This window comes from Bos mutus, chromosome 2 (genome assembly GCF_027580195.1).
Source record: "Bos mutus isolate GX-2022 chromosome 2, NWIPB_WYAK_1.1, whole genome shotgun sequence".
Lineage (NCBI taxonomy): Eukaryota > Metazoa > Chordata > Mammalia > Artiodactyla > Bovidae > Bos > Bos mutus.
Window position 1 is genome coordinate 13,649,016 of NC_091618.1, and position 22,318 is coordinate 13,671,333.

Here is a 22,318-nt window from a genome sequence, read left to right on the forward strand (position 1 = left end):
ATGTCGCCCCGCAGGGATATCTGGCAATTGTCACTACTGAGGGTGGGGCTACATCCCGCGAGTGGAGCCCAAGGCCACTGCTGAACATCCTACAGTGTACGGGATAGCTTCCCAAGGCAAGGAAGCACCTGGCCCCAAGTTCAGACGGTAAAGAATCTGCCTGCAGTGCAGGAGACCCAGGTTCGATCCCTCGGTTGAGAAGAGCCTCTGGAGGAGGGCATTTGGCAACCCACTTCAGTATTCTTGCCTGGAGAATCCCATGGACAGAGGAGCCTGGCGGGCTACAGTCCATGGGGTTGCAGAGAGTCGGACACGACAGAGCAACTAACACTACTACTATTAGGTTGAAATGATGTGGAGCTGGAGAAACTCTGATCTAGAGAAATCCAGGCGCTTCCCTCTGGGTCACTCCAGGAGGCCCTCCTTGAGTCCCCGCTGGGAGAGGTTGCCCCTCCTCACCACCCCTGCAGCCACTGTCTGTCCTAATAGGTGCTGATCATGCTGCCTCGAATCAGAGCTTTCAGTAAATGGTGCTGGATTGATAATCAATAAATGCTTGTTGGCTTAACACACAAGACAAGGCACTGCCTGTCTATTAACTCCTTGCTTTAATTAGACTGGCAATTCCTAGCATTTTAGGACTGGAAAGAAATACCCCGAGGCCTCTTTGTTCTGGCCATCCTAACTGAGCACTACCATCCCTCACCTGGATTGTCTTGATAGCATCTGACCTGGTCTCCATGCTCCAGTCCTTGACCTCTTACAGTGTATTCTTCATACAGTATCCCAAGGGATTCTTCCTAGTTCTATAGTTTCCCATCTCAGATCAGAAACTAAAGCCCTTATGGTGTTGTTCAAGCCAATACAGTGTCAGACATTCACACCCTTATCTCTCTGACTTTGTCTCCTCCCACTCTCCCCTTTCCTTGCTTTGAGCCACACTAGCCTCCTTCGGCCCGGAGGAGCAACCCCCATGCCCGAGGCCAGGGGCGGTGGCCGGGAGGACCAACCCCACGTCCAAGGAGCCGTGGCTGCGCGGGCGCAGGAGGGCCTAGAGGAGCTATCCCACGTTGAAGGTCAGGAAGGGCAGCGGTGAGGAGATACTCCTCGTCCAAGGTAAGGAGCAATGGCTGTGCTTTGCTGGAGCAGCCATGAAGAGATACCCTATGCCCAAGGTAAGAGAAACCCAAGTAAGACGGTAGGTGTTGCAAGAGGGCATCAGAGGGCAAATACACTGAAACCATACTCACAGAAAACTAGTCAATCTAATCACACTAGGACCACAGCCTTGTCTAACTCAATGAAACTAAGCCATGCCCATGTGGCCACCCAAGATGGGCGGGTCATGGGGGAGAGATCTGACAGAATGTGGTCCACTGGAGAAGGGAATGGCAAACCACTTCAGTATTCTTGCCTTGAGAACCCCATGAACAGTATGAAAAGGCAAAATGATAGGATACTGAAAGAGAAACTCCCCGGGTCAGTAGGTGCCCAATATGCTACTGGAGATCAGTGGAGAAATAACTCCAGAAAGAATGAAGGGATGCTGCCAAAGCAAAAACAATACCCAGCTGTGGATGTGACTGGTGATAGAAGCAAGGTCTGATGCTGTAAAGAGCAATATTGCATAGGAACCTGGAATGTCAGGTCCATGAATCAAGGCAAATTGGAAGTGGTCAAACAAGAGATGGCAAGAGTGAATGTTGACATTCTAGGAATCAGTGAACTGAAATGGACTGGAATGGGTGAATTTAACTCAGATGACCATTATATCTACTATTGTGGGCAGGAATCCCTCAGAAGAAATGGAGTAGCCGTCATGGTCAACAGAAGAGTATGAAATGCAGTACTTGGATGCAATCTCAAAAGTGACAGAATGATCTCTGTTCATTTCCAAGGCAAACCATTCAATATCACAGTAATCCAAGTCTATGCCCCAACCAGTAACGCTGAAGAAGCTGAAGTTGAATGGTTCTATGAAGACCTACAAGACCGTTTAGAACTAACACCCAAAAAAGATGTCCTTTTCATTATAGGTGACTGGAATGCAAAAGTAGGAAGTCAAGAAACACCTGGAGTAACAGGCAAATTTGGCCTTGGAATACGGAATGAAGCAGGGCAAAGATTAATAGAGTTTTGCCAAGAAAATGCACTGGTCATAGCAAACACCCTCTTCCAACAACACAAGAGAAGACTCTATACATGGACATCACCAGATGGTCAACACTGAAATCAGATTGATTATATTCTTTGCAGCCAAAGATGGAGAAGCTCTATACAGTCAACAAAAACAAGACCAGGAGCTGACTGTGGCTCAGACCATGAACTCCTTATTGCCAATTTCAGACTGAAATTGAAGAAAGTAGGGAAAACCACTAGACCATTCAGGTATGACCTAAATCAAATCCCTTATGATTATACAGAGGAAGTGAAAAATAGATTTAAGGGCCTAGATCTGATGGATAGAGTGCCTGATGAACTATGGAATGAGGTTCGTGACATTGTACAGGAGACAGGGATCAAGACCATCCCCATGGAAGAGAAATGCAAAAAAGCAAAATGGCTGTCTGGGGAGGCCTTACAAATAGCTGTGAAAAGAAGAGAAGTGAAAAGCAGAGGAGAAAAGGAAAGATATAAACATCTGAATGCAGAGTTCCAAAGAATAGCAAGGAGAGATAAAGAAAGCCTTCTTCAGCGATCAATGCAAAGAAATAGAGGAAAACAACAGAAGATACCAAAGGAACATTTCATGCAAAGATGGGCTCGATAAAGGACAGAAATGGTATGGACCTAACAGAAGCAGTAGATATTAAGAAGAGGTGGCAAGAATACACAGAAGAACTGTACAAAAAAGATCTTCATGACCCAGATAATCACGATGGTGTGATCACTGACCTAGAGCCAGACATCTTGGAATGTGAAGTCAAGTGGGCCTTAGAAAGCATCACTACGAACAAAGCTAGTGGAGGTGATGGAATTCCAGTTGAGCTATTCCAAATCCTGAAAGATGATGCTGTGAAAGTGCTGCACTCAATATGCCAGCAAATTTGGAAAACTCAGCAGTGGCCACAGGACTGGAAAAGGTCAGTTTTCATTTCAATCCCAAAGAAAGGCAATGCCAAAGAATGCTCAAACTACCGCACAATTGCACTCATCTCACACGCTAGTAAAGTAATGCTCAAAATTCTCCAAGCCAGGCTTCAGCAATATGTGAACCATGAACTTCCTGATGTTCAAGCTGGTTTTAGAAAAGGCAGAGGAACCAGAGATCAAATTGCCAACATCTGCTGGATCATGGAAAAAGCAAGAGAGTTTCAGAAAAACATCTATTTCTGCTTTATTGACTGTGCCAAAGCCTTTGACTGTGTGGATCACAATAAACTGTGGAAAATTCTGAAAGAGATGGGAATACCAGACCACCTGACCTGCCTCTTGAGAAATCTGTATGCAGGTCAGGAAGCAACAGTTAGAACTGGACATGGAACAACAGACTGGTTCCAAATAGGAAAAGGAGTTCGTCAAGGCTGTATATTGTCACCCTGTTTATTTAACTTATATGCAAAGTACATCATGAGAAATGCAGGACTGGAAGAAACCCAAGCTGGAATCAAGATTGCTGGGAGAAATATCAGTAACCTCAGATATGCAGATGACACCACCCTTATGGCAGAAAGTGAAGGGGAACTCAAAAGCCTTTGATGAAAGTGAAAGTGGAGAGTGAAAAAGTTGGCTTAAAGCTCAACATTCAGAAAACAAAGATCATGGCATCCAGGCCCATCACTTCATGGGAAATAGATGGGGAAACAGTGTCAGACTTTATTTTTCTGGGCTCCAAAATCACTGCAGATGGTGACTGCAGCCATGAAATTAAAAGATGCTTACTCCTTGGAAGGAAAGTTATGACCAACCTAGATAACATATTCAAAAGCAGAGACATTACTTTGCCAACAAAGATTCATCTAGTCAAGGCTATGGGTTTTCCTGTGGTCATGTATGGATGTGAGAGTTGGACTGTGAAGAAGGCTGAGCACCTAAGAATTGATGCTTTTGAACTGTGGTGTTGGAGAAGACTCTTGAGAGTCCCTTGGACTGCAAGGAGATCCAACCAGTCCATTCTGAAGATCAGCCCTGGGATTTCTTTGGAAGGAATGATGCTAAAGCTGAAACTCCAGTACTTTGGCCACCTCATGCGAAGAGTTGACTCATTGGAAAAGACTCTGATGCTGGGAGGGTTTGGGGGCAAGAGGAGAAGGGGACGGCAGAGGATGAGATGGCTGGATAGCATCACTGACTTGATGGACGTGAGTCTGAGTGAACTCCGGGAGTTGGTGATGGACAGGGAGGCCTGGCGTGCTGCGATTCATGGGGTCACAAAGAGTCAGATGCAACTGAGCGACATATCTGATCTGAGCCTCCTTGCTTCCTTCTAGTATTCGGGCTTCTACCTCAGGGCCTTTGTACTTGCTATTCCCTTTGTCTTCTAACTTCTTCAGGTATTTTATCAAAACAATTTCTCAGGCACTTCCCTGACGGTCCAGTGGTTAAGACTCTGCACTCCCAATGCAAGGAGTGTGGGTTTGATCCCTGGTCACTTGGGGAACCAAGATCCCACATGCCATACAGTGCATGGCCAGGGGGAAGAAACCTTTCTGATGGACTTGATGTCCAATTTAAAACCAGAATTGATCCCTATCCTGCCTTCCCTGCCCTGCCCTCTTTTGCTCCACGACAATTATCTGACAAACCATATAATTTACTGCTCTGCCTTTGTGTGTATCCTCCCATAGATTCCCCTCAGGAGAGCAGTGATTATGTCCTGCTTTGTTCACTTCATATCCCCAGTGCCTGGTACACAGTAAATTCTTAATCAATATTTGAAGAATGAATTCAGATGCTCGGGTCTCAGTGAATTGGAATCTGGTACATGAGTGGAGCCCAGAAATCTGTATTTTAAAAACACACCCCAAGTACAGGTAGGGTGGAGAAGTCCCATCCCAGAACGTCAGCAGTAAAGAAACCCAGGAGTATTCTGCCAAGTCCAGTTCTCTCATGTCATGACGAAGTCGCCAAGGCCAGAGGTGGGGAGGAGGGGCCCCAGGTCCCAGGGTGAGGAGAGGGCAGAGGGGAATCTCAAACTTCAGTATTGGAAGGCCAACACAGGGCTCTCTCTGCACCTCGTCGGCCTGGACCTCATCAGACTGGTATCAGGGGAATCGCTGAGTCTGAGACTTGGGGCACGGTGTGGTCCCCAGCTCAGGTGGTGGTGGGCAAACTCAGACCTGTCTTTGCTCAAACTAACCTAGTGGTGAAGTTGTCAGTGTTAAAGTTCAAGAGTTGATCCTACCTTTTGACATGATTAACCCATTTTTAAAAAAATTTAAGACTGTAACAAGTATTAACAAATGAAATTTAAACTTTAGAGGTCTTAGAGTAGAGTTCTGCGGGGGATGGCAGGCATAATTTGGGTAGGCCTTCCATGACCCTGGTAGCTCAGACGGTAAAGTGTCTGCCTACAATGCAGGAGACCCAGGTTCGATCCCTGGGCCGGGAAGATCCCCTGAAGGAAAGCAACCCACTCCAGGACTCTTGCCTGGAAAATCCCATGGACTGAGCAGCCTGGTAGGCTACAGTCCATGGGGTCGCAAAGAGTCGGACACAACTGAGCGACTTCACTTCACTTCCATGACCCTGGAGGAGGGAAAGTTTCAAAAATGTTTGGAGGCCTCTTTACCTGGTTCTAGAATTTCCCAAACCTGGATCACTCTGGGCACTTGGGAAAAACATAGGTTCCTGCTACTGCCCAGATGTTGGGTTCAGTGTGGCTCAGATCAGGCTTAGGAATTTGGATTTTTAAGGCATTCTTATGCTCTGTAAACGTGAGAAGCTTGGCCTGTCAAGCGCCAGTAGCCTGTGGAGTAATGAACCTTACAAGGCAACGAGGTCTGGTGTCAGGCACTCCCTCTGTTTAGAAACAGGAAGACCCCATCCTAACTTATTCAAGCAAACACTAGTCTATCTACAAATCCCAGGAGACTCTTGTGCTTGTCAAATGCACTTTGGGGAATTCGTATTTTAGTGCTCCAAAGAATGGCTTGGGCACCTTTATGACTCAATAGTCATGGGAAGATCTATCCTAGCTGGATTATTCGAATGTGCAGAGGTTGCTGGGAAATGGCCCCAGGGCAGCAGAAGCTGCACTTGGTCTTCGTTGCTGCCCGTGGGCGTCTCTTTACCCTGGCTCTTGTTGCAGAGCACGGGCTCTAGGGTGCATGGGCTTCAGTAATCGTGGCATACAGGCTTAGTTGCCCTGCAGCACGTGGCATCTTCCCTGACCAGGGATCGAACCTGTGTCTCCTGCATTGGCAGGCGGATTCTTAACCACTGGACCACCAGGGAAGTCCCTGTGCTGGGCTTTGTGGGAAGGCCAAATTAACTAGTTTCTAGAGTGATGAACGGGGACCAAGGGATGCCTGAGTCCTGCAGTTCATGCTGATCGTGACTCTACTGCAGGGGCCATCCCAAGTTTATACACATAGAGCTCCTGGTCACACACACACCTCCAAGAACACATGTTTACACAGAGAAGAAGGAAACCCTAAACTTCTTCCAGACAAAACACTGCTTCCTGCTTCCCTCCTCTAACCCACTGTTCCAGCCCTGCCAGTTCTAGCTAGAGGACAATTCTGAGTAGCTTCTGCTGAAAGTCCTTCAATAGCTACCCCCCGACACCTACCCCCGACCCCCCACCCCCGGGTTTGACATTCTGATGCACTCTGGTTTGACATTCAGGGCTACAGGATAGGACTCCTTCCCTGTGGAAGGTAGAATAATGACCTCCCGCTCTGGGAAAGATGTTCCCATTCTAATTTCTGGAAACTGTGAATGTGATAGATGGCAAAAGGGACTTTGTAGATGGGATTAAAGACTTTGAGAGGAGGAAACTATCCTGGACACAGATCCTTCTAAGTGGAGAACCTTTCCTGGCTGTGGTTAGAGAGATGCGATGATGGGAAAAAGGATCAGAGAGCTGTGATGTCACTGGCTTTGAAGAGGGAGGCCAAGAGCTAAGAAATGCAGGGAGCCTCTAGAAGTTAGAAAAGACCAAGGAGATGTTTTCTCCCCTAGAGCCTCCAGAAGTGTAATCCTCTAGACATCTTAATTTTACCCCAGTGAGACCCATGATGGACTTCTACTGAACTTTAAGATAACAAATGTGTATTTCTTTAAGAGACTAAAGTTGTGATAATTTATGACGGCAAGAGAAATCTAATACATTCCCCACTGAACCTTCCTCCAGCTAGCTCGTCTCTGGCCATTCTTACCCTAGACACCACGGGCTTTCCTCCTTCCCTACTTTTGCTCATGTTGTTAGCTCCTATTAACAACTGCCTTTCATGCTAAACTGTCCTTAGCATTGACCACCTGCTCTCAGCATCCACCCTTCCACCTGACCACTCCACGGGCTCCCCACTAGACCATAAACTCCTTGATTTACTTCCCTCTGACTCCACAACCAGGAGTGGTCCACAGAGGTTGGCATAGTGGACCTGGCATGCTTATGTGGAACCTCTGGTTCTTGGCCCTAACTGCAAGGTCACCTGGAGATCTTGAAAATCTGTTCTACCAAATCACTGTGGAAGAATGGGAGACAGCTCCACATGTGTTATTGGGAGATTTCCAAGAGTTAGGTTGAAAAAAGTATAGTTGAAGAGTAAGTAATATATTTTACCATTTGTGTGAAAAGGGGGGAAGATTTTATATAATTTTAAAAAATTGACTATCTTTGGAAAGATATGAAAAATAGGTGAAGAGTACATAGCCCCCTGAAACTTTCTGAATTCTGCGTCATATATACGTATTACTTATTTACACACAAAAATAAATGTTTAAGATTCAAAAGACTGATTCTCATGGTATGGTCAGAAAAAGAGCCAGGATGTCCTAGTTGGGAGGCAGGAATCTGTGTCTAAAGCACTGTCTGCCAGTTTATTCCAAGTCAGGAACTGAATCATCAGAAGAGGGCAGAGCCAAGATGCCAATGATATTTGAAAGCATAATCTTAAAATGCACTTAATCAGAAAAATAGAAAGCTCTCCAAGGGATTGTGAAGCAAGACAGGGAGGATCATTTGCCCAAAGCCACACAGCCAGCCAGAGGCACAGGCCAGTGTCCCAGGAATGTTTGATCATGACAATGACATAGGTTCCCAACCTCTGCCCACCCTTCATACAAAGACTTTTCCCTTAGAAGACCCTGCTAACTCATGGGCAGGAGGACAGGAAGAGAGAAGAAAACACAGTCTTTAATGAACCCACCTGCACAGAAACCAGGGCAACACTCCCTGCCTTGCAAGTTGCCAGTGAGACGAAAATCTCGTCTCCTTGGAAAAAAAAAAACCATCTTATAAAAACAAAAGGCTTCAAAGCACCAGTGGCTAAACCTGCTGAGTAGAAAAGGGGTTCGGGGTGAGATGACAGCTGGCTGGGGGTGGGAGGAGAGGGCTGGAGGCAGGAGTTGGCCCAGGGGCAGCAGCCAGGCCGGAGGGAACCATCACACTCTTGAGCTGCACCTGTAGCTGGCCAGGGCTGATCTCAGGTCCCGTAGTGACCAGAGAAATGCCCAGGGTTGGCTCTTCAGCACAGACCTGCATACTAGATGTTGGGGTGGGATCCGAGTTCAGGATATTTTGGCCTTAGACAGGAGGGGATGGCAGATCAGCGCGTGGAGAGTGAGGAATGGTCGTCATGGAGGGGCTCAGGTGTACGACCGTCTGTACTTCCACCTGGTTCCCCTGGGCCTCCCACCCGCCTTCCTAAGCCGGAGCCACTCCTGTTTCACAAACTGGAAGCTGAGGCCCAATCTTCCTGCCCTTGGATTCACCAGCCAGCACACGGGATGCAGGGTCCTCAGAGGTGTCTGAGGAGGGAGGTGAGGAGACTGAGCCCTTACGTCGACTTGCTCTTAAGGAAGGGTGCTGGCCCTCCAGACCCATCTCCCCTAGGGCATCCCTCCCCCATTCTGCCTCTCTGGAACAACTTCTGGGGTTGTTAGAAGTTGCTTCTGGACACCGAAACGATCATGAATGCTGGTGATCTTTCAACACTGGTGGCTGGGCAGCACAGATGAGCCCTTTTCCATGCTGGAACCACTGGTCTTTCATCAGATGAAGTGGATGGTGTCCTTAGAGGTTGGCAAAGTTGCTGAGGGGGTGAGGGGTCATGGGTGCAGCAGCCTCAGGGACCTGGGAGGGACTGGGGCAATGGGGTTGTGTCCCCCCTTTGCTAGAGAAAGCGCGAAAGCTTTGCCAAGGGTGGGCAGAGGCCGAGTCTAAGAAGGCTTCCCTGTCGGTCAGGCTGAATTCAGGGCTCTGGGATCTGTCCATCCCGTGTCCAGCAAGAGAACGGGTATATTGCTTTAAGAGAGGCGTTGGCAAGTGGCGGTGGTGGTATGTGAGAGTGGTGTATGCCATATGGGTTCTAGAGTGTCCAAGTTGGAAGGGGGCTTGGAAACGGAATTCAGAAACTGGACACTGGGTTTTGGAGTCCGAAACTACAGATGATATACTGTATTCAAGGCCTGCCTCCACCAAAAGCCCAGCTGTGTGACCTCAAGCAAATCGCTTTATATCTCTGGGACTCAGTTTCCATATCTGCAAAATGGGGATTATAGCAAAGCCCCAGTATAGTCCAGAGAATTGAGAGTCAAATGAAAAGGCTAGGAAGAGCTCCATTTACTAAGGGATTATTTTAATTATTTGAGGTGAGAAGCTAAGGCCCAGAGAAGACAAGGGCTTTGCCAGATGTCACACAGAGTTGGTGATGGAGCTGAGATTAGAACCCAGGACTCCTCCTCTTCATGGTTCGGGGGAACTTTCCTCAGGGCTGGTGAATAAATGTGGCGAGATGGGGTGTGTGTGTCTCTCCTGCCCTTTCCCTCTGGACAGGGGACAGGATGCTGGGGGAAGAAGGGAGAAAGGGGAGGCTGGAGAAGGGCGGGGGAGTCTCCCGCACACGTCAAGGCTGAGATTAAAAAAACAAAAATACAAACCCCGCGATTCTCCCCGCCACACCCCGCTCCCCGCCCCGCCCCTCAAGTCCAGGCTGCTAAGGGCCAAGTCCAAGTCCACTTCAGACCCAGATCCAGCCGGCTCAGGCTGCAGTCAGTCAGGGAGCCGCCAGGGGGCGCGCCTGCCATTTTGGCCAGAGCTCGCGGCAGCGCCGGTCAGTCTAGCCGCGGGGGTGGGCGTGGGGCAAACGCTACCCAGACCTGCAAGAAACAAAAACCAATTAGGGAAGCGGACCACTGAATAGGGAGGCGGAGAGATCCGCCTGCCCTCTCCGCTCCCCCCTCCCCTTCTTTCTCCTACACTAATGCCGGGGTCCCTCCACCCGACACGGCTCCGCGCCATGACCCACGTGTACAGAGGCTGCAGTTGTAAATGCGACGTCTTCTGGGGCGCCTGGTATCCGTAGGAGTCAAAACCGCCGATGAAATCGACTGCGGAAGGGGAGATGGCACGTGGTTAGAGAGATGGTCCTGTGGATAGGCGAGGTGATGGGAGGCTGGGTCTTGAAAGGGAGGACCAGATCGGGTACAGGGCCTGAGGGGTTGAGCTTTGCTGTAACATCCCGAGGGATGGGCCAAGGCCTGAGATAGAGAGCTGGAGGGTAGATGCGGAGGGCTGTCGTTTAAGGGAGAAGGCTGTAGGGTGGGAGTGGGGGAACGAGCAGGGAGGCAAGCCCTTCCGAGGGGCTGGAGTGGGACGAACTGGGAATGGGTGGTGCTTGACTGGAGTGAGGCTGTGGACCCCTCTGAGGGGACAGGACGGGGCCTACCGGGCGGGTAGAGGGGCAGTGCCTTGGCTTGGGCACCTGGACATCTGATCCTCATCCAGAATGGGCCGGCTATGCAGATCCCCACCCAGCCTAGTCTCAGGGACCCCTTAACTGACCCAGGGCTCCCTCCCGCTTGGGCCCCTGTCCAGGGTGCTGACGACATGGGGTCCCCACTTCCCTAGGGGTTCCGGACTCACAGCTGTCCTCCTCTTCCAGGAATACTTTGCTCACGTAGCAGGCGAACACGAAGCCAAACAGCTGAGGGAGGACACAGCGCATCAGAAAGAGAGGGAGGAGTGGGAAGCTCTTTCTTCACCCCCTGCCTGGCCCTGCCCACCCTGGCTGGAGGGGCCAAATATGCTGAGAGGAAGGCAAACCCAGAACAACTTCCCAAGTTTAATGACTGTGCCTTAAACTTAATACACTTGGTTCTGTTCTCCGTTCTGGGTGTGACTTTGAACAAGTGATTATTTTACCTCTGTTTCTCCAGTTGGACCTGGGCGATATCTTACTGGCTTGTGAAGAGGAAAGAGGGTTATGTAACTGTGTGTGTGTTACTGCCAAGGGCAGGGCTGGGATGGGCAGGGGGACAGAAACTCACAGCCAAGAAGATCTGCAGGGCACTGCTAAGTGCTTCAATGTAGGGGTAGTCGAGCAGGCAGCCGGTGACTGAGATGACATGGTGGTCCTCCAGGGCCAGGCGGGAGTTCAGGACAGGTGTCACCAGGCAGCCTGGCCCGTTCTCCATCCACCAGGAGCGGTGCAGGGATGTGTTGAAGGTCATGATGAAGTCCCGGTCCTAGGGGCAGAGGGGCCTAGGATACTGAGCTGGGGGGAGGGTGAAGATCCTTCCCAGGTTCCAGGAGACCTTATATAAATGTCTACTTCACACCGGGTAATAACAGCTTCCCTTCCTGGCTTGATTTGTGAAAGGTATGGTCTGTATCTGCAAGTCTACGTTTGGCCAGTAGGTGGCGCCAGATGATCATGCCGGGCTGCTACAGCCCCACAGGAGCCTCAGAATTTCAGGGCGGGAAAGGATATTAATGGTGGCCGGTTCCCCTTTCCAGCTGTTAGTGAAATCTCCAATACAGACCTTCACAGCTCATTCAACCTCTCCACTGCTCCGTGTGTGTGACCCTGGGCAAACCTCTCCTCTCTTTAGTCCTTGGTTTCCTCTTGAAATGGAGAAGGGGCTGGCTAATCAGTTCTCACCCACGTATGCATGTGTTTCCCAATCCATTCACTCATATGGTCCATTAACAAATATTCACTGCATACCGACTGGGTGCCAAGCACTGAGATGTGCGATCTCCCTCCGCAACCACATGAAATTGGAGTTTCTATTAACTGCACTTACTAGATGAGGAAACTGATGCTCAGAGAGGGTAAGCCACCTGCCCAAGGTCACACAGCTAGGAAATGTTTGAGCTGGGATTTAAATCTAGCAACAGTACGAAGCCAAGTGCTCTCATTCATGTATTTCGCCTCCTTTCTATCTAAAACTAGGAGTTGTGCCCTCTGGATTTGTTCTTCTCCAAGTTAAATACTCCCACTTTCTTCAACAGTTCTCCATGTGACATGGTCTGTTCAGTTTTCCCAGAACAGACTCTACTACCTAGTCTCTTTCTCATCTGAAAAATATCTATCAGAACTGGACTCAAATCTTCACGGTCTAAGCCATACAAAGCATGTTGCATTTTCACTTCTTTTGCACTGAACATGTGTGAAGCCTAAGAGAAGTCTTCTGGGTCATGACATATTGATGGTTTCTTCTGAGACTGTGATCAACTGGAACCCCAATCCATCTTCACTCAGACTGCCCTTCAGCTTCATCATTTGTTTTTGAGAAGTACAGAGGCCAGAAATGAAAATGTAGGGGTGGAGGGGGAGCACAGATTACTCCAATGTGTAGAGAGTGTTCTCTTTAGGAGATGACACCCCAGACCCACACCACAGGAGCCCTCGGGGCAGGGGATGCCAGGCTTTGCCCTCTGACAATGCCAGGCCCGAGGCTTACCTGGGACAGCTGTCCAACCTCCAAATAGAAGCAGATGATAAAAGCATTCCAGCCAACCCAGAGCACCAGCCAGGCTGCATACTGGGGAAAGCAGAGGGGGGGTCAGGGCGGGGCCTGGGGGAGTGGGGAGGGGGGTGGGTCAATGGACTAAAAAGACCTCTGCAGGGGAAACTATGACAGTGCCTCACTCAGAGAGCACTTCTCAGTGTATAAATCATCTTACAATCAGGCTCCCTTACGAGAGCCCTGCAGGGAAAGCACCGTCTTTCTCTTTAAAGCTAAGCTAAGGCTCAGAGAAGAGGTTTACGTTTTCAAGATCACACAGCTAGGAAGAGGTAGGGCTGTCATGCAAACCCAAGTCCTCTGGTAGGTAGTCCTATCCAATCTGTAGAGAACAGAGACACCAGACGGCATCCTGCGCATGGCCAAGAACTAGAGAGGAGCTCGCAGTTGCTGTTGTTTAGTTGCTAAGTCGTGTCCGACTCTTTTGTGACCCCATGGACTGTAGCCTGCCAGGCGTCTCTGTCCATGGGATTTTTCAAGAGTACTGGAGTAGGCTGCCATTTCCTCCTCCAGGGGATTTTCCCAACCCAGGGATCGAACCCATATCTCTTACAGATTCTGCATTAGCAGTTGGGTTTTTTGACCACTGAGCCACCTGGGAAGCCCAAGGAGCTGGATGATTTCCACCCAAATCCTATGCCTGTGATTCTAATGGCAGCTTCCTGGAAGACAGTGCTGTTTACAGAGGCGCCTGGGGCATTCCTAAGGACTGGAGAGGAGAGTCCTCTTAGGTGAGGGAGAGCTTCGGAAGGGCCCTGTTCACCTGACTGCTGGAACTGAGCCTGTTGGAGGTGGGGAAACTCAGCCTAGAATGAGGGTGAGTGGGCTTGGGGGTGGGAGGGGCATGAAATTACATGTCATCAGTATTGGAGGTGTCAGGCATTTATGAAGCAAACCTACCAAAGAGCCTTTTCCCTCAAGAGAGGTGTGTGAATGGGTCACTGCGGAAGAGCAGCAGACGAGGATGAGACCAGCTGAAAACAGGAGTTTGATCTTCAGGGACCAGAGCTTAGAAAGAGGACGTAGGTGGAGGGAGCCAGGGACACAATGTACTCCTAGGATTGGGCGCAGGAGGCACTGGCCTCAGAATCCCACGAGTCTCTCTAGACCACATGCTTGATGAACATCAAGGGACAAGAGCCAAGCCTTCCTGAAGCAACTTGAGAAGCCAGACCAAGTGCATCCCTCACATGGACCTACTGGGGCAGCGTGGGGATGCGGCAGGAGCCTTCGCTCTGGCAGCGATGCTCTAACCCCGCCACTTATTAGCTGTGTGACTCAAGGAGTCCTCGTCACCTTTCTGAGCCTCATTTCCTCATCCGGAAAATGGAGACAGAAAGATACACCTCGCAGGGCTGTCGTAAAGTTAAGTAAAGCTAGTGAAACTCTTGGCATGTGCCTGGCACATGGGAAAGTGAAGTATGAAAGTGAAAGTCACTCAGTTGTGGCTGATTCTTTGCGACCCCATGGACTGTCCACGGAATTCTCTAGGACAGAATACTGGAGTGGGTAGCCTATCCCTTCTCCAGGGGATCTTCCCAACCCAGAAATCAAACCGGGGTCTCCTGCATTGCAGGCAGATTCTTTACCAACTGAGCTACTAGGGAGCTCTGGCACATGGGAAGCACTCACTCAATGATGCATCTGGTTAATAGTTGGACTTTTCCATAGAAAATTCTTTAGGAAAGTACTAATCTTGTCTCCACTGAGCAAAGAAGCACTGGGATTTGGATATCACCAGCCAGGCTGGAGCCAAGACTCAGGCAGGGGTCTAGGTGCCCAGGGTTGGGGGGCAGCTCTGGCTGGAGAATGAGGTGGGAATGGATGGGGATGAGAAAGAGGGAGTTGGTTTGGGGAGGGGCCGAGTGAGCCATACCAGAATGAGGTACCGGGAGCGGTACTGCACGGTGCCAAAGATGCCCAGGATAACTGCCATGATGTGCAGGAAGTTGGCTAGGATCGGAGCCCACTGGTAGCCCAGGAAGTCAAAGATCTGCCGCTCCAGCGCAGCCACCTGTGGGAAAGAGCAGGCTGAGGCCACGTCACTCCCTAAAGGAGGAAGACGGGGACTCCTCCTCAACCTTGTGGAGCAGGGGACACCAGTTACCAGGGTGATGAGGCACCATGACCTGACTGTACACACGTCTCAAGGTCACCCCAGCCTGGAGTACCCAAGGGGATACTGGGAGGTGAGGACAAATTGGTGAGGATGAGAGAGGGATGGAGCCCTGGTGATCACTTTGGGGTGGGCTAATGGGAGACAGGAGCCAGGGTTCAGAACACCTTCCTCCCTGCCAAGAAGCCTCCCCGCCTGGCACCTGCAGCTTCCCAGGGGGGTGGGTCTCAGTGGAGTCAGGATTCAGACTGGCTCCCCTAGCACTGGTCTAGGGATGAGCCATGGCCCTGGAGGACCCAGGGAAGCTGGTAGGACTGAGTTTCCTCTTTTAAGGACCCCTCTCTGGAGGTTGTCCTGGCCCAGGGGATCCATGGGCTGCAGAGAAAGGGATTTGCTTTCCTTTTTCTCCTCCTGCTTCCACACTAACTTTGTGCTCCTTGGCAGTGCCTTCCCATACTAATGCTTGTGTTCGGTCACATGACTTGCTTCATTCAATGAGATGTGAGCCAAGAGGAAGCAGGTGAAAAAGCTTGAAAAACGCTGGTGCATTGGAGCTTGCCCACTTTTTACACTGATAACACAGAAAACAACTTTTGAAAGAGCTCAAGCTCACTTTCAGGAGGATAAAATGGCACGGGGAAAAGAACCAAGGCACCCCAGCCAACAGCCACATCAACACACACGAGTGAGGCCATCCTAGATCACTCAGACGCTAGCCAACCCACCAACAGACCAAAGACACGTCCCTGGACCAAAGAACCTCCAGCTGACCCACAAAATCGTGAGCTAAATCAAGCGGTTGTTCTATTTTTTGTTTTTATTACTGTTTTTAAATTTTCAGCCACATCGTGCAGCTTGTGTGATCTTAGTTCCCCGAATCAGGGGTTGAACCTGGGCCCATGGCAGTCAAAGCCCTGAGTCCTAACCACTGGACCGCCAGGGAACTCCCGAAAATGATTGTTTTTGCACCACTACATTTTGGAGGGATTTGTTATGCAGCAGGAGGTAACTGATATAGGACTCGATCAACAGTCCCTTTCCAATAGCCCCTGATTCAACCTTTCAGCTGATACACTTAGAAACAGGTCCCAAGGATACCAATGCTTACTGACCATCCCATATCCCTTCTTCTGTTGACAGAACCTATCTCTTTATTTTGGAAACTGCCTCCCAGACCCTCAGTCCATGCGTACTGATTTCTGCGGTGGGCTCAGGACCCAAGTCTAAGTAAATAAGCAGCACACAGTGATCTGCTCATGGATGGGCACTCTCTCTGTGCTCTGCCCCTGAGAGTTGCCTGGATATTTGCTGGGGGATCAGGACAGAGATGCTGCCTGTCCGCCAAGATACCTGGATGGGTATAGTGTCAGCTGAGAGCTCCTGGGGACTGTCTTTGCCACCATGCAGGGGACAGCCTGCTTGCGGAGGAAGCCAGAGCTAAGGGACAGAGAGTGAGGAAAGAAGAGTGAACACGCAAGGGGAGCGTCTGGGAGACCTTGTTTTGGGTCTGAGGATCCAGCCATGACTAAACGAATTCTCCCTCCTTGTACTGATTTCTGTCACTTATACCCAAGAGTCCTGCCTACATAGAAGGAGAGAGAAGAGAGTCTGTCTAGGTAGGGAGAGATGATCCTAATAAAATAAGGTCCCAGAAGGCTTTTTCCTGGCTAGGAGGCAGGAGGGGGTGGAGGTGATGGTACCACACAGATGGTAAAGCTTGGGCAGAGGCCCAACCCTGGCATCCAATGACCTGGCACCGGCCTGCCTCTTGCTGGTGACTCCCCTCCCAGGGCTCTGCAGGTTGCAAAGAGCTTTCCAAGTTCATCTCTCATTGGATACTTCTTGGCAGAAAGGCACCGCTGAGATCATTAGCTCAGAGGAAAGCAACGATGAGGCCCAGAGAGAGGAAGTGACTTGCCCAAGGTCACACAGCAGGTTGGTGGCAGAGCCAGGCAGACACCCTGCCTTTCTCTGCCTTCTGTCCCATTTTGGCACCAACATGCCACCTTTCCCGGTTGGCACTGGCTTGGGAGTTTAGACATGTGGTTTCTGGTTGAGGTTCTAACACTGACTCCTGGCTTACATGGGCAAGCCACCTTCTCTGTGGGTCTTGGGCTCCTCTTTCATACACAGAGGCTGCCAGACTAAATAATCTAAGGGCTCTTCTGGTCTTTAATCCAATGGCCTGAACCCAAAGCTCCTGCCCCAAGTCTGTTCTCCTTTCTACCTTGACTCTGTGAGGCCCTGGGGAGCCCTGGTGGTTTGAGGTCCGGGTGGGTGCTCTAGACTCAGCTGGCATGGGATCCTGGAAATGAGGTTGTGACAGAGTTGCCCAGGCTCACAGTGTAGCTGGGGAGACACCCTGCCTGGACACAACTGCCTAAACCTGGCATCACCCGCACCCCCACCCTGGCCCTTGCTCAAAGCCCTTGTGTTCTCAGGGCCCTCACTGATGGAGTGAGCGGCAGTCAACTCAGGTTCAGACTGCAGATTGCTGTGTGACTCAGGACAAGTTAATTCCCCTCTCTGAGACTATTTCTTTAATTATAAATGGGGAAGACAGGAATTCCCCCAGGAAGCTGTGAGGATATGGAGACATCACATAAACTATTAGACTTAATAGAAGGTAGTTAATTAATAGAAGACCTAACAGCCAAAGCTTCTTAGTTGGGCTTTGAAGGCTGCTAGGATTTGGCTCAATTCTTTATTCTGGGTCAGTTTCTGTCCCTAAGCAGCTGAAATAACAGTTGAGGTTTCACTATCATTTCCCTTTTCCTATACCCAAGTCCTCCTCATTTTTCAAAATATAGTACAATTTTCTCCTTCCCTAGCAAGACTTCCTGCCTGGCCCAGAGGGACCTCTCTTTCCACTGAATATGGAACACTAGCTGTTCTTGTCACTCTGAGCCATCCTTGCAGCCTCCCATCCAACACTCACCCACTCATTCATCAAAACCCCATCCACATCCCTTTATTCATCCCTCCGACATCTGACATGCCCTCATCCATCCAGGGTCCATCATTTATTTATTCACAGAATGTTTAGTCTGTGTCAGGCCTCGTGCTGACGCTGGGATGCTGAAGTGAATATGTTGCAGTCCCTGCCCTTTGGGAACTCAGAGCCTAGGTGGGGAGATGGATGGAAAACTGGACAGTTACAAACCATTGTGATAAGCGTGATAACCCAGGCCTGAACGATGCTGCCTCTTCTGCCAAAGGTGAGTGCAGAGATCAACTTAAATAAATAAATATTTTAACTGAGATTCCATATAATCCCAATTCTAAAGCTGTTGTTACTCCAGAACTCCTGCTTCCCCAGCACTGATATGCGGCTAATTAACAAGTAAAGATAAGAACAAAAAACAGGAGGAGTATCTCCCCTATCTGGTTCCACCAGCTTAGAAACACTAGTCTGAAGACTGCAGTGGGTGTAAATCATAACTGGCCTTGGAGTGTCCTTTTTCCTTTGATGAGAGGACTTGTGTGGAGACAACAGCAACCTATCCCTTTGCAAAAAGTTCAAGTACACATGCAGTGAGAGGGAAAAAATGACTCTGGGGAAATTTTGACCTGGTCAGCCTACAGGCCAGAGCAAGCTGGCTTCTTGGGTCTCTCTCCTCCATGAGCTGGCACGAGGCTTCTGTGGGCAAGTGCTGCAGCCTCCTGCCAGATTTCCTGGCAGAGGGAGGCTGCCGACCACCTCTGTGGAGTGCTTTTTCTAAAGCACAAAATCTGCTTGAGTCACTCTGTCGTCCATGCAGCCCAGAGAGCCTGGGGTAATCTCTATGGCCTCTGGGCCAGCCAACTCTCAGGTCACTCAGGACCCCAGACAAGCAGGATGAGTGGTAACTAGTCCCAGCAGGACAGAAGAAATCCAGACCCCTCAGCCCCACAGCCCTCTCTGGATCTGTCAGCGCCCACAGAGTAAGTCCCACTTTCCTGCCGGTCGGTCAGTCCTCTCTGCCCTTGATCTGAATGCCCCTCTGTGCCGCTTCCTGACCCAGACCCCCCCAGCCCCCTTTCACGAGCCCTTCCACACCAGCGAGTGTCTCTCTGGCCTCAGTGCCTTTTCTAAGGGGTCCCCCACCTGCTACACCTTCACCCAAGGACCCTGCCTCTCTGGAGTCTTTTCAGTGACTCTATTTCTCTTCTCTCATCTCCTTCCTCGGGCCCAAAGGTGGGAGGCCTGTGGCTGTCCCACCCTCATCCATGGCTGGCTTCATCATCCACTCCAGGTCAGGTCCGTTCCTTGAAGATGATTCCTCGATCCCTGCATCACCCTGGTTGACTCTAACATCGGGTGGGGGCACCCCCTGCAGTACCCCAATCTCTCAGCCTCTTAAGTCCTCTCCCACGACCCAGGCTTCCATTCTTCCTTGTCCACGGCCACCTCTTGGGCTGGGTCACCACCTGTAACTGCCACGCTTTCCAAAGTCAGCGATTCCTGAGCCCCTCTCGGACCACCCCAGCTTCTTTCCAATAGCCTTCATGATGACGAGCCCAGCCCAGGGTGCCAGCTCCCCAGCCCTCTCCTCGCTTCCATTCCCCACTTCACATCCCAAGTCAGCCTGCTGGGATCATGGGACCCCTCACTTCACCATCAGCTTCGCCTGCAACCCAGACTCTCATACTCCTCTGCCTTTTCATCACGAATGTCAGGGAAAGCCCACTCCTGGATAAACCCAATTAATAGTTTTCTTAGTTCTTGAAAAGCAGCCAAGCATTGCTGCAGAGTCACTCCCCGGGGCAGACTGGGGCCCCTGGAGATCTGGAATGATCAAATCCAAGAGGCTCCCCAGGAAATCACTCTCCCTGATGATATTCAGGTCTTCTCGCCGTCCTCCACCTGCTGGGTGTCCTTCACCCTGCTCTGGGTGAAGACCTGGTCTCCTTCACCCCCATCTCCTACACTTGAGGCTCCATCCCTCCTCCCACCCAAGGCCAATGCCTCCTCCTGCACTCCGAACTGTGTTCTCTACCTTCTCAGGAGCCCATGTCATCCACAGTCTCTTCTCTTGTAAACTCAACTTCTTCCCCTGCCTGGGATCCTTCCCTCTGGCTCCTAAACATGCTCAAGACTCTTCTATTAAAAAAAACAACAACCCCTTTTCCTCTCCAGTTAATGCCTTATGTATCCCAAGGTTCTCACATCCAAAGTTGATTAAAGGTCTTCACATCCTTCCTGCCACTCACTCCCCCACCCACCTGCTATAACAACTTGGTCCAGGAAATTAGGAGCAGAGCTGGGTTAGAACCCTGGTGCCACTGGTTTTTCTACAACTCTGGGCAAGTCACTGAATCTCCCTGTACCTCAGTTTCCTCACCAACAAAATGGGTATGTTTCACAGTACCTCCCTCATCTCATCTTGAGGAGAGTCAGCACCATGTAAAATTATATTCTGTTGCAGAACTCCTGGCTCCTCCCACCCTTCACCACTTAATTATTTTTCCGTGGTACTTTTCACTAACTAACATACTACTTACTCATTATTAACCGTCTCCTGCATTAGACAGCAAATTCCAGGAGAGTGGGGATGTTCACTGCTGCATTTCCAGCGGCGAGAGCCATGCCTGGCACACACATCCTCCACTTCTCAGGCCTGACTGCGGTGCAGCCCATCCTCTCTTCATACTCCATGTGTCCCAGCAAGTGCGTGCCCCGACCTCCTGCCAGCTTCAGTCTTTTAAGCCTCCAGCCCCTTTATAACCAAGTACCCACTGGATGGTTCATCATGAACTTAATACGCCCAAACCTGGTCCATTGCCTGAGATGTGGGCCCCATGAGGTGTCCAGCTGCATGAGCTAGGAAGTTAAGCTTTAGGTCCTAGTCTCTTGCTCACCTGCATGCCTAGCCTGTCATCAAGTCCCGGCTCTCTGATCTTCTGAATCTCTCACATCTGGCCATATTCCTCCCTCTACCCTCTCAACTGGCTGATTGCAATACCAGCCCCCAGGCCACTTCAAGCCTAACCCACACCTCTTTCCAGAGTGAAGCCTCCACCAGGCTCCCCTGCTGCCCCTCCCCCGGCCTTGAGCTCCCCACCCCCATCCCTGATTATTTATTTATTGGGTAGCTGCCAGCTGAGGGGGATGCAGTTGCCATGGGAACCTTCAGCCCCGAGTCAGGGCTGCCTCTGTTCTCAGTAGGATGCTCTTGTCTGTCTAGACGCCAACCCCAGGAGCCCAACACCAGGTGGGGGGCTGGGGGTTGAGGGGTGAAGAATGAATAATGCAGATGGGCCCACCCCAGCCCCAGGAAACTAGCTGGGGGAGAGGGCTAAGCCTGGGGCCACAGAACCCCATCAGAAGCCTCATGTGCCCAAGCCCTTGCCAGCCAGTTCTGTAAGTCAATCACTTTTTGCCCCAAATTCTAGCCATGTCACCAGGGGACTTAGATACAGAAGTCAGATTGTCTGGGGAAACAATGAGGAAGGGGACCCTGAAGTTTCTGGAGAATAGTTTGGTTCAACCTGGTCTCCTTTACTGACTTCACATTATTAATTTTTTTCCTTTACTGGCTTTAGTTCACAGAGATGCTGAGGCGGGAGGAGCTCACCACTGGGGGCTCTAGGCAGATCAGAGCTCCACTCCCAGATCAGTCCCTGACTCACTGTGTGGCCTTGGGCAAGTTACTCCCCCTTTCTGAGCCAGCCTGTTTGCCTACTGGGAAAATGCCCTGAGGATTCTGGACAGTGCATGTGAAGCTCTAGAGCGGGTACCTGGCACACAGTTGGTGCTTAGGACATGGCAGCAGCCTCAGATGCATCCCCAAACTCAAGCCCCCCTTTTCCCAATGGATTTCTGAGGCAGCTGACAAAATTAAAGTCGACTCAGCTCCTCATCCGTGAAATGAGGTAGTGGGGCTGAAGCCACAGATGGCAGAGCTGGAAGGACCCCTGGAGACCCGCTGGTCCAAGCCCTCATTAGAGAGGGGAGCAAACTGACAGCAGAGAAGGGCAGTGACTTGTCTAAGGGGAGGGTCTTCTCTCTTTCTCTGAGCTCTGTCTCAGAGCTCAGGGATGGACCCCCTCTCTAGGGTCCCTCTGGCATCCATAGCCATTTGAGCATGAGTCAAAATAAACACCCAGCAAGAGATTAAAAAGACTACGGTCAACGGAGACTAGGCAGTCTCTGGCAGGGTCAGGGAAGATGGGACTAAAAGGAACTCAATTCATCCAACAAGCATTTCTTGAGCACCTACTATGTGCCAGGCACAATGCGGGGTATATGGTGATAAGCAAGCTAGCGTGGCTTTGACCACAGGGAATTCAAGCCTAGAGACC

The 22,318-nt window shown here is 50.4% G+C and overlaps 1 protein-coding gene across 3 annotated transcripts in view; it reads right to left on the reverse strand.

Annotated features, from left to right (window-relative positions):
- Positions 1–6,758: 6,758 nt before the first annotated feature.
- Positions 6,759–22,318, reverse strand: part of NKAIN1 (sodium/potassium transporting ATPase interacting 1) — a 48,183-nt gene continuing 32,623 nt past the window's right edge. Inside the window, exons 2-7 of one of the 3 annotated variants that reach the window (XM_070384381.1) lie at positions 14,795–14,932; positions 12,856–12,936; positions 11,437–11,634; positions 11,033–11,093; positions 10,416–10,497; positions 6,760–10,266 (exon numbers count right to left, since the gene is read on the reverse strand). In XM_070384381.1, the coding sequence (XP_070240482.1) occupies positions 10,257–10,266; positions 10,416–10,497; positions 11,033–11,093; positions 11,437–11,634; positions 12,856–12,936; positions 14,795–14,932 (570 nt within the window). In that variant the 3' untranslated portion in view covers positions 6,760–10,256. Of the gene's footprint in view, positions 10,267–10,415; positions 10,498–11,032; positions 11,094–11,436; positions 11,635–12,855; positions 12,937–14,794; positions 14,933–22,318 lie in introns of all 3 variants that reach the window. The other 2 variants (XM_070384385.1, XM_070384390.1) reach the window with 2 other exon arrangements.